Source organism: Scomber japonicus, chromosome 12, assembly GCF_027409825.1.
Source record: "Scomber japonicus isolate fScoJap1 chromosome 12, fScoJap1.pri, whole genome shotgun sequence".
NCBI lineage: Eukaryota > Metazoa > Chordata > Actinopteri > Scombriformes > Scombridae > Scomber > Scomber japonicus.
The window spans coordinates 21,180,307-21,199,106 of record NC_070589.1 but is presented as its reverse complement, the minus strand read 5'-3'; the positions used below and the strand labels follow the sequence as shown (position 1 = coordinate 21,199,106).

Sequence of the window (18,800 nt, the reverse complement as noted above, 5' to 3'; positions counted from 1 at the left end):
TGACCCTTGTTAGAAAACAAAACTAATACAAAAAGAGAATACTGCAGCCTGGGACTGCCGAGCCGGGTCACTGGAGATTTTCCAGACAAACGCCGCACAGGGGAGGGGAGGGGAGGGGAGGAAGAATAAAAAGGACAGGCTCAGAATCTCATTTTAACAGACCGCACACAATCTGGGCTCCCACAGAACTATCTCTGCCTGACCGCTTTCTATTTATCCCTTATCAGTGTTTACCAACCGCTAGTTTTCTTTCATTCACACTGTGAGGCAGTTCTCTTACTATCAGTCAACAGCTGACACCGTGGAACAGCCTCAAAGGCAAGAGGAAGGGATCAAAACTAAACCAAAGCTGTTTAAACAATACAACAGAGGAAATAAATTCATAAATCCTAATTCTTCCCAACCCACAAGGGTATAAGCAGATCCTTTATAGTTAGGCCAACAAACAAAACCAGAGCCAATGAGGTACATTACAATCAAGGTAAATTCTGAAATATATTTAGAAAAAAGAAAGGCGGAAAAAAATCCCATGTAATATTAATTGGGAACATTTCATAGTCTTGCCCTGTCAAGCAAATATAACTATTCACTAAATGGGCTTTTCTGTTGTGCTTTATTATCTTTTTTAGTAAAATCCCATCTGATTCAACCTTGTTAACATTTTTAGATCATTTTGCTGTATAGCAGTAACAAGCCAGAAAAAATGACATTGTACATGACACTATTAGGATTTAAAGAAACACATGTATAATCATCATAAAATACCATGGTTTTATTTTTTGCCCAGAATCAGTTTCAATAGAATCATTCCAATCATAAAAGAATATCCAGAAAAATTAAAATACATTTAAAGCCTGTTTATTTAATATAATGATGATTACTGGTATCTGGAATTATAACTTATTTCTATTACAAAATTCAATTCAAATGTATGTGCCAAAACTAATATTATTTCAAAGTAACATATAGATACTGAAACAAATTCCTGACACTACATAGATTATACATTTACACAAGACCAATTTAAACTATTTTATAGGCTGCATGAACTATTTAAATGGTTTTGAATACTAATAGAAGAAAAAATGAAATTTGAAAGGAATTATTCACACTGTTGCTTGACATTTTTTTTCCAGAAGGACACACAAGCAGTACTGTTTTTCTGGAATACTGTTCAAAAGTTAAGTAATTAATTACATTTATCCTTTCACCAGCTGCTCAACAGCAGATGGATCATTTCTGAGACCTTGTTGAATTAAATCCACATAATTCATTTCCCTGGATTAACTAACTGAAGTTTAGGGGGAAAACAGGTAACACAATGTGTGCTAGACTGACATGCAGGCTGGGGTTTTTCATGCGATTTTGGCGTTTACATTGTGTGTACCCGACGGCAACTTTCATCTACGTTTAATGTAGAATTAGTACGAGCTATTAGAAATCAGAAGATCCTTAATTATGAATAACTTTATCTGTATTGCTTTGCTAGATAAAACCTTTTTTTCTCCATCAGACAAGTTTAGCGTGTATTAGAACTATTTGACTAAGTTTATGAAGCTAGTTTTGGTCATCACTGTTGGACAGCAGCTACCATGGACAGTTCTGGAGGCGAACAGAGGTTACATTAATGTGTTGTGTAGCAACTAACATCCCTGTGCTTTGAAGAGGAGGGTGGGGGACAGAGAGGAATAATGCCTCTTACTTATCACTGTTTTACCACACAGCCCTGCCATTGCTTGTGCTGCTTTTGTGATAAAAACAAGGTAGAGGTGTAACTTTATAATCTCATTAACTTCTCCTGTCTTTCCTGTCTTCATATGTTATAACCTCTAAATAATTTACCAAACTTTTCAGTGGCTTCACTGTTATACAAAGCTGTTTAATCTTGTGTCTTTTGTGGCTAACAAGCAGAATGACAACTTGCATTTCAATTTATTCCACTAGTGAAGTTTTTCACTGAAATTCTCCATATTTAAAAATGACTTAATACCCAATTCACTGATTATAATGCTTCTGTAAAGCAGACATTTGACATAAATGACAGATATAACACATACAGAAATATTTTAGACGCTAACCTGTATTGTTTATTTTCCATTTCAGTTCACAGAATCAAAAAGCCAAAGAATAAAATCTACATTGCAGGTGTCATAATATCAAGAGGAATATAAGTTCAACCACTATCCTAAATCTGACCTCATTTGAAAAACAAAAAAGAAGAAACCTCAGTTTAGTTTAATAATGATCATGAGTCATTCGAGCAGATTCTGAGCTGTTAGTGTGCCACAAGTTACTAGTAAATGATGAACTTTTCTAACCAGCATACGTCCTCCTAAATCAATAGTTGCTCTGGAGACTGTCGAGTGCCTTGGCCCCTCAGTATATGTTGAAAGCTAAGGCTTAACCACATATAAAACAAAAGTTTACTTGTAGACAATGTTACTATCATACTACATGCAGCATTAGCATATAGTTTTCAAACTTTACCACGGTTACAATGCAAATAATTATAACATTTCCAAAAAGACTGTAATGCCTTGGCCCTGCTAAATTTGTATATATTTGTATAACACAAATTCTGATTTGTAGACAGTTTTACTGTCACACTACATTCAACATTAGCGTATAGTTTTCAAACTTTACCAGACTACCATGCAAATTACAGAAAGCCAAAACAGGATGCAATAAAATACTTCACTGACTGTTCAAATATGTTATTGGAACACGGAGTCAATGTTTAAGTGCATTAGGCTCAGTGGTCTTGTATGTACAGCTGTCACTGTCAAAGCCACAGGCAACCTGACAATGCTTTGTCTCTGCACACAATACGAACATGTGTTCTTCTAAGACAAGCTTATACTCCACACAAATGCTGTGAATTTAATCTAGGTAGACAGTATCTTATGCTATCTGGATGATCAAAAATAGGTCATGCCTCTCAAAAAACAGTTTGAGCCGTTTAATCTCCTCTCAAACTGAAACCTGGACAGAAGCTGTGCTCGCTTTCCAGTAAAGATTTTAACAACACTGATTTATATCTAGCAAACAATGTTCATCATTATCAGTGGAATATTTTCTAAAAACGCCCTGACACAGCATAATTCTATTTCCCATAATGATGTGAAATCCACAGAATATAAGTTTAGCAGTTGAATACATCTATGTGTAAATCTAGATAAGTTTCTAACACTTGTACATTTCAGCTCCTGTTTCAGATTTCAGATGACAGCATCTAACAGCATGAGCTAAAAGGCTTGTCGTTCACATATGCGATACAGAGCATCACTGATGATAAATGCTGACCAAACTGACAGTATATTAAATAAAAAGAACTTTGACACCAACCTAGTGCTGTGATCCAAAAAGTTTGATTTTCTCCCAGTCTCTTGATAGCTGAGCTGGTGCTGTGGCTTTGAAAGGTAGTCCCCAGGAATATGACATACTGTGCCTTTGACAGCCTCGAGATAAGCACCTGCGTTCGGGTCCCTTTTTACGTCACACCTCCCCATTCACAGCCCTTCAACATGATGCACATTTGCACATCAACAGCCACCAACCCCCCTCCTCGCTCTACTCCCACATCAAAACACACAAACAGGCACACAAGAAGGCAGATGCGCGCACTAGCCTCTACTCATGCGCGTGTACACTCGCACAGACACCACAGATTCGTGTGCGCTTTGAGGAGCTGCAACATACATGCATGCAAACACACACTTGTGCACACACACACACACACACACTCACAGGTGATTTATTCCTTTTTTAACTATTTCAACCAGCCCTATTCCTCTATCGATCCTTATTCTGTGTGCTGTTTTTTTTAAACTTTCACTTGCTTTGTCATAAGACCAGGGCATATGCCCCCCCAACCTCCTCATACATCACTCATCATGCAAATGAGAGGGAATGTCACTCCTCAGCAGCAGATGGCCAGGGATGATAACAATGGCTCAACAGACCAGTTTCAATGTCTGCGACTTTATCGCTACGGCAACAACAAAAATAGATGATATGAAATCCTTGTCTGTTAATTTGATTTCCCCCCTTTTAATGTTTGTACCTGTCAGTCTGTTTCATTTCTCCTGGACCATTTGAATGTAAAAGCTTTATCCAACGTTTTTCTGTCACAAGAAGTCTAGCTATCAGTAAAAGGCAGAGACCTGGAAATGATTTTTGGTGACTACGGAAGGCTGCTGCCTAGCAGTTATTCAAGTAATTAGGTGTAATTCCTCCCTGTAGGCCATGTTAGCCTCCTGAGTTAGCTCATGCGTTCGACAGGCCTGGATAGAGACAGGGAAGAATAAAAGAAGAAAGGGGCCCCGAGAAATCACAAATGCAGCTTTTCAAACACCCCCCAGCCAAAGTGATGTCACCCTGCGTCCTGCTGACTCCTGTTCATACAAGCCCCCATAGCAGAGAGTAAACAGTGGAAGCGTTTAGCAAACAGGGCCAGATTACAATGACAAAGGCAACCACACTTCTGGGTGGAGCCTGGGGCGAGAGGGGCAAAAGAGGGGGGTGGGATGGTGTGGCTCAGGATTTAAAATAAGTGATACCCATGAGGGGGCCCCCCCTCAAGATTCAAGCGTAACCCTTCCCCAGCTGATGGTAGGGGCCACCCAAACATGCTTATCTCTCGGTGATGTCCCCCCCAATCCCCAGGGACTGACGTGTGAACACAATATGTAATAATAATGTATTTTCAGTTCTTCTTTTCTGTGATTTGTGCATTTGGTTATGCAAGGCTGGAGACTTGAGGATGGAGAATATCATTACTTAAGGTTTGGCAGTTGATCATCACCTTGTTTAATGCCTCATTTGAAAGTCTAATTTCTAACAGTCTTCAAGAGCCAATTCATGGTACACTGTGAAAAAGACATACAAAGAGGGTAGACCTGCTCCGTTTTCCCCTCTTTCACCATTGTCGTCTGATAATCGCACAAACATATGAAAGTAAAGAATCATCTATCTAAGCATCTTATCAAATAACATGTTCCTTCTTTGTTTGCTGATGCAGACAATCTCGCTGCGAGGACACAGCAAGCTTGTTGTAGGGAGGATTATTTCATGTTCTGAACTAGACATGACTATTGCTTGAAAGACGGATTCACAAAAAGAATCAGCTCATGTAAAGCAATCTTGTGACAAATTGTGAGAGAGCAACATATTTAGGACTATGCAACACTGCCATTACAAAATGCAACATTTTCTTTTGGCCCTAACATCTGTTCAAATCTGTAAAAAAACACAACCTCATTCAGAGCCAGCATAAAACATAAACTAGTGTTTTGTCAAGCTTTCATCAACTGAAAATGTGGGCATAACTGGCGAGAGCTGATGGAGAAATGAAAGAGGAGTGGGTTGGACAAAATTACATGTCAAACAAGGGTTCACATTTAAAAAGTCCTGCTCATATTTGTAGAAAGTGTTTGATTGCATTTAGAAAGGTATTACAATGGGTCACATCTGTGTCTAAAAGCTTTTTGCATTCTGCTGCAAATTATGTAAGCAAAGTGAAGTGTCACAGCACCCTGTTGTTTTGAGCACTATACCTTCCTCCTGTGAAACCTACACAAATATGTTTAACTGAATTCTTCTAATGCACTGCAGGATCAAAATGTCAGCAGTATAACTTCAACAAACCCCCTCACTCAACACCGCACCCCGTAATTTCAACAAAGCAACGCGACTAATTTCACATGGCAGCCTGTACACCCAAACAACAATACATATTCACACTGTGCCATAGAATATGATAGACGTGTAAAAATCTATATTAAACTGTGGTTAATTTCAGCTATAATGCTTTAAGCTTGGTCTAAAATGACACAAATGCATCTCCTTGGTGGTACTGAACCCTCATTGTTCAACCACTTGATGCTGCTTGTTCATCACAGAAAGTCACATAAAAGGACTGAATTAAATTTTAAAAAATGTATTTGCATATGCAAATATGAGGAACCAAACATAAGTGCATGTTGTTGATATGGCTCCAGGATGTAGAACTATCTTTATGTTAATGTCAGCAGACAGGGAATATTCTTTTGAAAATACAGTACATTTTTCATGGGGATCATTATCTACACTGCATGTCACTGTGTCTCAGTTAAAAGAAATGATTAGATTACTTCCCAGCAATCCCCTTTGGGGTGATTTGTGTGTGACTGTGGGCAACCTTACAATATGTTTATTCAGTGTCCTTTGAAGACACTTCAATAACATTTCAAATGTTTTATGGACAAATATAGGATGTTTTCTATCTCTGCCTTGAACTGCCGCCTTTGTAACTAAGGCCCTGGTTATATTTGAGTTTGTTGTCCAAACTCACTGAATCCTCCTCTCGCAGGGTAAACACATTCAGGTAGTCCTCATAAGCTAATAAAAGGGCTAAAGATCCAGTTTTATAATAAGTATAGGTGACATAAAAATTCCAATTGTGTGTTGTGAACATGGATTAATTCCTAAAACCACGTGGATCCAGAAAAAATGTCAATCAATATATAACTGCAGGTCTAATTTATTCACTTTATCAGTAATGATGGGCATCTGATTGCTTACATTTCAGAAATCAATGCCTGACTGGTCAGTCGATGTGTGGCTTTTGTAGTTCATAGGCCATGAACTCATTGTGTTGTGTCATTGAGAGGTTAGGTCCAGATCTGGGCGTCTCTGGGGGACTCTGCCCATCTTTTCTACTCAGGCAGGCAGACAATGAACCAGACACGCCTATAAATGGCCAGATAGGGGCTTGGATGTTCAGCCAAAAACGAGCATCTAAACAATGGTAACAGGTGTGTATAATGCGTGCTTTGATAATGACCTTGGTGGCCGTAATAGTATGTCTAGACACAACTAACAGGAGGCATTTCTGTCTGGTCTCGGAAGTCCCGTGGGTACTCAATTGCTTAAGGAGTAGTTATTGGCTGGTGATCGCTAGTTGTTAAGACTAAAAGAAAAATGTTTTAGATGATATAGCCTGTAGCAAGGCGGCAAAATGACACTGGAAGCAAGAGATGTATTTAAAAAAGTTAAGTCTGCCACTCTATGGTAATCTTTTTTTTTTTCTGTCTTTAAAATATTTGTAGGGCAGTCTGCATAATAAGCTAAAATCATCTTGAGTATTCAGAGATATGCACTTGAATAAAAAGAAAAAAAAACTCCATTAATGTGGATGGCTTGCAATTTTTGATTGCGCCAGATACAGGAAGCTTGCTGACATGAACTAAAATGCAAATGCCCTTTCAGCAAAACAAAGAAATTGATTATGAAGTAAGTTTCTTCAGCACAAGTAGCTGGCTTTGAGTGATTAATGGGGGTGGGTCATTGATTTCCTTTTGTTTAGATCTTGGTTAACTTTCTGGAGACACAATTATAATTTGTTTCCAAACAATAAATCCAATCTAGCTTGAGCAAATTAAATTTCCCTATGGCCTCTTCTGCGTCATTTTACATCTGAAATGGATTGTTATCAAAAGGCATTGCATGTAAATGGCTGCTGTTTCTGTTTATATTTGTTACATTTCTGATTAGATATTGTTTTTCTTGCTGTATTGGAAGGTGAGCACCTCCTAAGATTAGAAAGAGCTGTTTACAGAGATCTGCATGACTTGTCAGCTACATTGCCAAGGGTTAATCTTCCAATTTTCACTTCAATCGTTGTATGTCACACACATCAACATTTATGATGAGCCACCTATCTACAGTATATGAGAAATACTGTCTACACGTCTGAAAAACACAATAATGCGATGTATTTGTTGAATGATGAATCCCTACATTAGCTTTGCAAAAGGTTGTTGAAATGTTGAGTTCTCACAGCACAATGTACCTTATATTTCTGTGTATTTGCAAGTCAAATTGCAGTGTTCAGACTACTTTATTGAAAGGCTTTTGCCACATTCCTCAGCTTCATAACTTTGAAAACTTCTACAGATCCAGACATTTATACTTCCTGATTTCTCGCATCATCTCTCCAAGATAGTGATAATACGATTTCTGTGTTTTTCGCTGTTGAGAAACAAACTGGATTATGAGCAGATCACTACATAAACAGCTTTCTAAAAGGAGGCAGCTATTTTAAAAAAGGCTGAAGAAATGCAAAGAGGGATTTAAATTTTAATTTGAATTTATTCCAGCAAGTGAAAGGTTCTTTTGAGAGGGGATTTCAGCAAAGATGATGGTATTTAAAAGTGATAAACAAGCATCTAAACCTCCAGTGGAAAACAGTCATTTTGCTTCTTTCTAGTGTAGGGGAGGAATTGGGCTTGCTATGGTCACATCCAAAAAATAAGAATAAGTAATAGTAGTAATTAAAATGTAAATAAGCAAGATCCATGGAGATATTTCAACTGATTTCTGTCATAAATTGTGTAATTAACATTTTGTCTTGACACACCTTGTGACATCGAATGTATAGCTATATGTCCTCAGGTGCAAATTCATGTTCTCTGTGTACTTGGCATAGCGTACTTTATACTGTATATGGATGCTTAAAAATCTTTCACACTTATCACATGCAATTTGAATCCTGTGCCTCAACACCGGAGAGGAACATCAGGCAAAGTTCAAAATGAAATGCCTTACAAATTAGGACTTGTGTTTATGAAGAATTGTGTTTGTGCAGTTTAGGGCAGGATGAATAATTCACTCTGGGCAGTCACATCTCACATGTATAGGACGAGGATGATTAACCGAGGCTGTCATCTATTATAGTTTTAATATATGGATTATAATGATATGACTGGATTTCAAATGTTGCTATTCTCTTCTGGCTGACCACTAAACTTAAGCAGAGAAACCTATGCCACACAAGAAAGACAAAGAGTTACATCATTTTGTTGAACAGTTAATCCGATCATGGACAGTGTTTGTGCATTTGCTATCTTCGGAAAATGCCAGCAAAGGCGCTAAGTAAACCTATTTTACAAGACTCCCTCACAAGGATACAGTGCCAGTATCGGGATAAAATTTCACACAGCGGCATGGCTCAGTCACATAACCTAAGCAGGCTTAGGAAAATGGAACACTACAAAGTATTGCACTTCTTCTTCCTGTATGTCTGTTGCAGCATACAAAATGTTTGGATGACTGATGCGAGTTTGAGCATGAAAGCCAAAGTGAACTAATGGCTGAATAGCATGTAGATACTGTTGTTAATGCTCTGAGTTGTTTAAAATGGTAGATTATGGAAGTGTGCACCTGGCATTCTGCAGGCTAGCCTGGCAACACTCCTCCCTTATAATTATAATGAACACACAGTAATTCAGGGTTGAGGCTGAAATACGAATGATGTCCTCTGAGACAGCTTGTTTTAATGGTTATGCAGAAGAGTTCCTAGAAGTGCAGATGGCAGATGCAAAGCCTTTGAAGCTATTTACAGATTGTACATTACAAGGTATGGAAAGACCCACAGTGTGAGGCCATATCGCTCTTTTGTGCTACTGAATTAGACATTAGGCTGGCTCATGAACCACTAATGAAAGCTTAAGATATATTTAAGAATATGTTTACTGCAATGTTGATAACCTGTTATACTAACAAGTTACATAACATAGCAGTAAAGAGAGACAAAGGCATGGCAAGGACTGTATGGCCTGTTTTTTTCATCCAAATACCCCACTGTTCTTACTTTGTCCACATAGGGGTGCATTTGTTCCAAACTGGGCCCTCATTTAGTCTTTAATTTCAGATTGTCTAAAACCCAATGTCAGTACATTAAAAATAGAATATATGGAACATAGTAAGCTGCAAATAAGATAAGTGCTGCATGAAATAGACACACAAATGGTAGATTGAAAGCCTTTTTTTTGTTACTGTCACTGAACCAATAAAACTGGCTCCTCTGGCCATCCAGAAAAACATTATAATTTGTAATTGTAGACAACATGTCTCATAATCATACTTAAGACTATTTAATTTTTTTACTGTCTTGTTAATGACAGATACACATATTTGTACCTGTTTGCACTGAAAATATTCCACCGGTCTAAATGTTTCCTTACATACAGCATGGTTAATATATATTTCTATCCCTGGCACAGTCCCAAACTCATATAAGAGAGTGTGAAGCCTTTGAATCATCCCGCTACTGTGATACAAGAACAGCAATTGAAACAATAAAAATGTTAAAGTCCAAGAAAAAGTTTTGCCGCATTAAAGTCACATAGGAGCCACATTAGCATCTGAAAAGAATAAACAGGAGCATTCTCAGTTACACACTCCACCTGGCTGCTAACCAACGTCCTTGTCAGAAGTCCACCCACCGCACTGGCTAACACTGAAAGACCTCCTGGGGACCGCAGTGACCATTCACTCGGTTCTCTCTTTTTCCCATGCACCTGTGACTGTTTTTGTGTTTGCTATTTTTTGCTTTGTCTTTTTCTGGCAACATCATATCATCGGAGACACACTTTCCCTCAAAAGGAATTCTCCTGCCCAACAATGTGGTTTGTTTGTTCACCGGATATGGCAGGCCACAGAGTCAAACGAGAAAAAAAACAAGTCACCATAGTAATAATTAAAATTGCCACAAGAAAAATAAGCTAAAAGCCGCAGCAGTATGAATGAACTTGAAATAAGAAAATAAGGTACTTTTACCAACTGGTATCTTGCCGAGTGGGGGGGCTTCACAGGTGCAGTTGGATAGGTTCTCCTCCTTACTCTCCTCGGACGGCTCATCCGGCTTCTCCATGGTCCTGGACCTTAGAGAGCTGCTTTTCCATTTTCCAAAGGACTTTGCCACAATCGCTTTGTCCGCTCCTTTCATTGTTTTCTGTAAAACACATTTACAGCATGACTTCCCAGGTTTATCCCTCTTGTGAGCCATCTGCCCCCTTTTTTGGCTCTCAATAAACCTGGGCTCATCTTTCCCAAACCCAAAGTAAGAGAGAATTAGGGCATTGTGTGCATATGCATTCTCTTAAGCATTCCAGAAAATTTCCTGATTGCCCTGGCATCTTTTTTAGAGAGTGCTTGGACATTGTTTTTCTCCTGACATTTTGCAGTCCTGTGTGGAGAGAACGGCAGTGATTGAAACAGTATAAAACAATACTTTGCAAAGTACCCACACAGTAAACAGTAGATGGAAACTGAAAAAAAACAAACATGTTTTCACATTTAATCCAACTTAAAGGAAATAAAAATAGCACATTATGCCCTAATTGAGTGCTGTACAGTCCGCAAATACTATTACAAGGCCGATCAGGATTAGCAGTGGAACATACCTAGTTATCTATTTCTGAGTGCCAAGACTGCTAGCAGTGGGCAACTAAATTTCAAAAGCTGGCAAATCCAGTTGTCTCCTAAATACAGAAAGTACTTAAATCCAGAGCTAACAGAAGAAAAAGACGGATAAAGGGTGCTCTGCATATCACCGAAAAGCTTGTGCACTTTTCAGAATCACTGGCTAGGTTAAACAAATATGCTAAGTAGAGATCAAAACAATCCTTTGATCTGCAGCCTAGTTTCCAGAGGAATGGCTTGGCTGTTGTTGTAAATAACTTGTATAAATCTATATACCATTTGCCTTCAGGTAATATCAAAAGTGCCAGGGATTCACAGGCAAATACCTTGTGGTTAGGAAATAGATCAGATAAAAGCATATAAATATTTCAGCAACACTGCACTCTGTCATTTTGTGTATTATAGCTGAGTTTTTAACCCCATATGACCATTTTAGTTGTTTAGTTCTACAGTAAAAACATGAATGAGTAATATCTTATGGCAAAATTACAATCTACCTCTTTCTATTTTGTAGTTGGTAAAAATGTTCCTACCTCCAGCATGCCATTCAGGTCAAATACAGAGTAAAACATTGTGCTAAACTTCATACAAAAGAGGCTTGAAGAATCAGAATGCAGAAGCTATGCAACTTGCTGACTAACTTTGCCCTCTGTTTTGATCGAGCACACAAAGAAAAACGCTGTCCATTCAAAACAGACAGCATAACTCTTTTCAGAGAGGGGGGACCGTGAACAAACGAGGCCATGTCCTGAGCTGCAGTCAGTTTCCCGTCAGGCTTGGACAGTGCACGGTGAGGGCCACAGGGACTGGGACCGACTGACACCACACTCACAGGCAACAGAACAACTTTTGTGCACACTATCTTCCTCTGGAGATATATTTTTTTTCTTTCAACCCAATTTGGACCAGTGTGTTTTTTTTGGTTTACAACTTGCTTTACTTCAGCTTCTTTGGTCATACTTCATAAACACACTGGCACATTTGACTAACTAATACTGCTCAAAAGAATACTAGCCTACAACATAATTTAATAGTAACTACTACTACTACTTCTTGAGAGTAAAATATCCCCATCATGATGAAACATATCAAACAAAACAATGGAACAATCAAAATCACTCAAGTATTCATAAGTAGTCACCCAAAACACACTAAACTATTTTAAAAACACAACATTTAACTCTTTATCCTACTTAAATGAAAATCTTACTTACTGAAACTTTATTACTCATTTTACAACCTAGCTAACGTTCTGAGTAGCTGCTTACTTCTAGCTCATTTTAACTTGAGCTGACCTTTGCCAACTCAAGTATTACTGTAAATAAACCAGCTTTAAATTGGTTTAAAAAACAAACTGACAAACAGGAAAAAAGTCAGTTGCCCAAAATCAAACTTTAAATTAAAAAAGTCAAGTCTTTCAGATAAAACAACCTGCTGGAATCAACTTTAACACCAGGCAACGTTAGCTTAAGCAACAGACAACATGTTAAAAGATTAACAAACTTGACATGGTGTCTCTGTTACATTACATTACATTACAACATTTAGGTTCATTAAAAAACACACAACCCCAGGATTTCCCAATATTGCACATATTTGTTATAGCATCGAGACCCTGCATTTTCATACCATGCAGCCCAGGTTTGGAATAATTTACAAGATAAACCTCACTGTTTTTATATCAGGCATTTAAATGTCATATTCAAAAGTATATAATGAAGAATATTTTAGCAGTGGAACATATCTAGTTATCTATTTCTGAGTGCCAAAGTAACTTGTATGTCAAGTATAGACCAATCTTTACATGGTTTGACTGATCTGTTCAAATTGCAACATTTTAGTATTTTCTGAGAATGTCTGAGTGTATTTATTAAAAACACACACAAACCCAGGGTTTCCCAATATTGCACATATATGCTATAGCAGTGCGATTTGAGTATTTCTACTGACAATGCTGTATTTTCATACCCTGCACCCTATGTTGGGAATAATTTACAAGATGAACTTTATTCATGCCACTTTCAAATATCATATGGAAAACATGTATGATGAAGCATGTTTAAATAGTCAAGCTTTCTCTTCCATGCCTCTCAGGTCTAACTGTGCTATGAATGTTGTAAATGTTTTGACTAGATTTTTTTTAAAGTATGTGATTATGTGTTAACTGCCACTTTGCCCAAGAGACAAAGTATCTCAACTTAATAAAGGTTAAATAAAACTTCATTTATACTATCAAGAATCACCATAAGATTAATGAAAAGAAGAAAGGTATTAATCTTCAGAAAGGGAAGATAATACATATTTTCATTAATATAAAAACTTTCCACTTCCACTGGGTGTTTTAAATACTAAAAACTCATCTTAGGTGTTTGGAGGATATCATAGGAGCTTTATCTAGCGTCTCCAGAGTCCTAGAAAAGCAATTTTGAGAGAGAACAGAATGTACCATATTCTTGACCCGTCTGCCTCAGATGCTTGCTGTATATGGAACTGAATACTGGACGTGAATTGTATCATTCTCTGTGTCAACTTGTTAGATGGCAGTTGCTGTAGTGGAGTGGTGAGAGCGGCACATATGCATTATAGGAGAAAATTGTGAAATGACAGATTCCGGGTGTGATACTGAGGGAATGACTAACTAATAGGAGGGGTGCTCCAGGCTGTTAGCTTTGAAAAGCAGTTTGCACATTACTTTATCTTGTCAATCAGATTCCTGGAATGGAAGAGGTGACTGATAACTTGAATTAATTATTTTCTTATTGCATGCATGTGTTAATTCATGTTAATTTATGTCCCTTACAGGCCCAAGCCAGAATATCCAGAGTAAAGCGCCACCTCTGGCACCCAGATCACCACACCACTCTCTTTGCATATATTTATATCAAATGAAAGACTTTTTTTAATCCTGTTGGAACAAGGACTGACTGCCAAATTTGATTTTTAAATGTACTTTTAAGCTGTTCATGGTTTACGTTTGCATTTTTCTTAACAAGTGAACAACATGGAGCAGTGTTTATGGCTATGATGGGATTTTAAAGTTACAGATTATTTTTTATAAGCAAATCCTACCCCTTAAAACATACTCTCATTTTCAAAGAACACAGCTAAATAATGTAGCGAAAGGTCAACACTCCTTTCTCCCACAAGGCATATCCTCTGCATTCTTAAATCCTGTATGTAGTAAATTTAATTCATTTTAATTATGTTGTTCATCAGCCAAATCAAGGGTTACACTCATAAGAATAGCCTTTTCACTTAATTTCATCACAAACAGTAGCTACATCAATTCTCTACATTGCACAGAGCACACTTTAAACAATTGCATTTCACTAAACATCTTTAAACATTTTGACAAATTTAACTTTCCCCTGAACACAGAGGATAAGAGGAAAAACATTTCTCTGATGAGAACAGAAACAGCAAGAAGTTCTAACAAGGAAAAGCCTGCCAGGTGGCGAACTGGCTGCACCAACAGAACGCACAATCTGTCTGCTTCTCCTTCCAAACCATTGACAGCTGCCATCACCAGCCTTGCACACTCGCACTCAGTGGCTCCTCAGCTCCCTGCCCATCCCTCTTTAGTGTTTCCTGCTAACCTCAGAGACAGGGTCACCTGGCCCCCTAGTTGCCCGTCTGTGGGGCCCTGCTGGCCCCCTGGAGACCTGCCTGCATGGGGACGCATGGCTAACAGAGGTCTAGCAAATCCTCTTTAATATGCAAACCAAGGGGCTATTCCTTTGACCTGAGACCATAGCTTTTCTAACAGTGAAATCCAAAAATATTCAAGTGATGTACAACGATGGGATTTGAGGAACAGTTTTTGATCTGCTGGTTATTTGATATGAAGTATAATCACAGTCAAACAGCACCATATTCAGGTTTTTTAATCTTGAACCAGGTAGGTTATTTCAGTTCAATTAAACTAATATGCTACATGATTGAATTACATTATGTTCCCCTCATCTCATCTAAAAAAAAAAAAAAAAAAAAAACCCTACAGTTTTAACATTTTTGTCAAATTGGAACAGCATTTCTCCTCTGAGCAAACCTAAGCACACAGATGCACAGAGGCTAAACTGGAGAGTGTTCCACAAAGCTAGCATTGCAACTGGGCTAAAAATAAAACCTGGCAAAGTTATTCTGATCCCTTATTGGTCCCATAGTTTGATTTCACATTTAGCATTTGCATTCCCCTCCGCATAAACATTTCATTCTTCCCTTCCTGCAGTACAATGAGACTTGAGTGACTTTGGCAGCAGATTTTGGATCGGTGCTCCTGAATCCACCAGTGTATGTTATCAGCAGGTAAACAAGCTTTCGAACAAAGCCATAATGGAACTGCAAGCGGCATAAAGAGGCTCATCTCAAAAGCTATACAACCCATCAAAGCTGGTGTCATTTCCTCAACACTGCACTGCAGCTGGAAAATGCATGGCTGTTAGTTACAGTTTAAATCGCCTGTCTATTTTCAGACACTTCAGAACTATTTGTATTGATTATTTACTTGTCAGTAAGCAGCCAGATTACCAAAATAAGACAACAGATTTTAATGTTTACTGGATTCTTTTCCATTTTGTTGTGTGGTAGGAAATCAAAAACTGTGTCATGCACTAAATTAATGGGATTTGCACTATAGGGTATTTGAATAATTATTTTCTCCTGAAAATGAAATAGTTCTATCTATATTTGGAAGGATTACTGATGGCATTGAACTTAATGTGAAAATAATTTGCCCTTTAAATACATAGTTAAGCTATATCCTACACTTTCTGCTCACCAGATGCAATCTTGTTAACCACACTCCTGGATGCTTGTCACCAAACTTTCCACATATTTGCCTTTTGGGTACAGCTCAGATGCACAACTAAACCTACGCACTCTCCTCCCAGTGAGTGGAGAAGCCTCAAAGCTCTCCTTTCATATGCTGCATTATCTCTATGGCGGTAATTATCCATAAAACTATGCCATCAGATGGTGATGATTTCCAATATGAACCCAGTAAATGTGTTTAAATTTTGAATTATCATATTTATATGGATATGTGTTACTAATAGTGATTATGTTCGTCATGTGGGTAGAAAATCAACCGTCCTTATATTGCGCATTCTCACATATTTCTCAGACATTTCATCACACATTTAATCTGCCCCTGTCTAAGATTTTCTACTGAACCTGTAGTCAAGGCAGAGAGGGGACAATAACGGATGAGATTATGAAGCATGTCTGTTAAAGCATGTCTGTTTGATCATCATTCTGTTTAGGTGAAGTTCTCTACTTGGTCTCTTCAGTCCCTGACAGCAGATATATAACCTAATCTCTTTCCCTAACCCTTTTCTTAGGCATGAATAGGGTGGAAATGTGATGGCATTAAGTCGATTTACTCCTTGGTTTGCAGTTTCAGCCTTAATGCCTCTTGGCTCTTCTTCAACACACTCGTTCCATTTAGATTTCAAAAATATAAATGTTATGTTAAGGCTTTCCTATTTATTTTCATTTATCCATCATTTGAAGTTCATGCATATATTTGCTCTACAAATAATGCTTGTTTATTTGCGGCTCCATCTATCTAGTACAGTGTCAAAGATATTGGAAAATCAAATACAACTTATGTATTATCTTCAAATACAGAAGATATCAGTGACAAAGGGCAAGATCTGAGACTGTATGACATTCTTTGTGGATCGTCTCTGACATCATTTTGATATTTCACATTTACTCATCTAAATCTTAATTTAGTGCCTCCAGCATACTGACATGCAAAGAAAAGCCATTATAATGTGTCTTTGAGTCTCAGCTGATGCCATTTAAAGCTGCATTAACATACCTGTCCTTATACAATTGTATAAGGACAGTGTATTTGTGATTCATTTAAGCTGTCATACATAAAAAAGTTCATTTCTTTTTAACTTTTTTACATGGTAGCGATAAGGGAAAATACATGTTTACCGTTATATTGTTCAGAAGGTCAGTATGGTTTGTTTATTTTTTGGTTTTTTCCTCGTGATTTTTTTCCCACAGATTCAACAGACCTGGCGTTGATATAAAGTAGAAATATTTGTTCAAAAGGAATATGACATCTTATCCTCCTGGGCACTATCAGCTGTCTACATGAGAATTGCAGGGGACACTTTTTGGTTGGACTGTGATTTTCTGGATGTCCATTAGAACAAGTTATATATAACTGTATATAAAACTGTACTGTCAGGGGACCTCAAATCTACAAGAACATAACTAACTAACCCGGACTTGAAAAATCCTATTTGAAATCCCCTCTAAAAACATATTGTGTATCGAAAGGCTTTTTGAAATTTCTTTAATCATTTTCGGTATGTGTTTGTGTTGTTTTTAATATAGTCTGGTATATGCATGTATGTATGTATATATTGCGTAATACGTGTGAAACATGTATACCGGTATTTGTATATGATGTGATTTAAATTTTTACAGCTTATTATTTTCACTTTGTGTTAATTGTTTTCTTATTTCCTTGTAAAGCACTGTGTAATCTCTAGTTTTGATGTGTGCTATATAAAGAAAAACTATTATTTTTCATTCTGACAGCATTAACAGACGCTTTATAACATGTAACGTTTTTAATTACATTGTTGCTGCTTTTCTTGTTGAATTAAATGATAAATCCCTGTTGAAATAAATATTAAAAAAATAAATAAATAAATACAGAGGCACACCACATTGTAAAATCGCTATGCACACTGCTTAACAACAGTCCAATTTATGATACGGCACTGAAGATAAGTAGTTAAGTGTTACAGAAAGAAGTTTGACAGCAAGTCAGAGGCAGTTTTAATGATGGAACTAGCAAGAGACTACACATGGCAACGTTAAATCCCATTCAGCCTGATGAGAGTGACTCCCAGCAGCACTGAGCTCAGTGGGGGGTTGTAAACATTTACACTAAGAGCCTGTCCAGTGCACATGGTTGGTGCTTGCCAGCCACCTCGGTATCGAATGTTGTGTTGCATATTTTGTCATTCAGGCCTGTCCCGAAATTGTAGGAATCACACCATCAATTTATGAAGGAGCCATCCAAATGTGACAACAGGCTTATGCTAAATGGAGAAAATAGAGCTAAACATTGTTAAAACACCCCTAGACCCACATGGTAGAGAGTGCTCGGCGGAGAGCTGCTATGCTCCCCGCTGTGAACTGGGAAAGTGATGTTGGTGGGCTTCCTTCTCCATGAGGGCCGCATCGTTCTTGGGCCCCGATTTGAAGCCTTTTTGAAGTCTGTTTCCTGCAGAAGTGTGCCAACATTAATGTTTCCACAAAAGCAGAAATGCTAAATCAAATGAATACACTATGGTGTGCTATTCCATGTTGACTCTCAAATCCCCGCAAAAATATTAAAAGCGTCATTACAGGCTATTTACTCTATAAACCCTGTTTTATTATTATTTTAAAAATACATACATCTGTTTTTATTCATGATAAAAACATGATAAGGGAGGATTCAATGTAATTTATATTTCTTATCGTCAACTATAATTACTCAACAGTTTCCAGTAATTGTCCATTATCACAAAAACAGTAGAATA

General features: G+C 37.6%; 1 protein-coding gene across 1 annotated transcript in view; it reads right to left on the bottom strand.

The window, feature by feature from the left end:
• The window catches only part of st18 (ST18 C2H2C-type zinc finger transcription factor), a 38,921-nt gene extending 27,090 nt beyond the window's left edge, over positions 1-11,831 (bottom strand). The window contains 2 exon segments of the mRNA XM_053329918.1: positions 10,600-10,774; positions 11,742-11,831. Of these exon segments, the coding sequence (XP_053185893.1) occupies positions 10,600-10,774; positions 11,742-11,831 (265 nt within the window).
• Between the last annotated feature and the right edge of the window lie 6,969 nt (positions 11,832-18,800).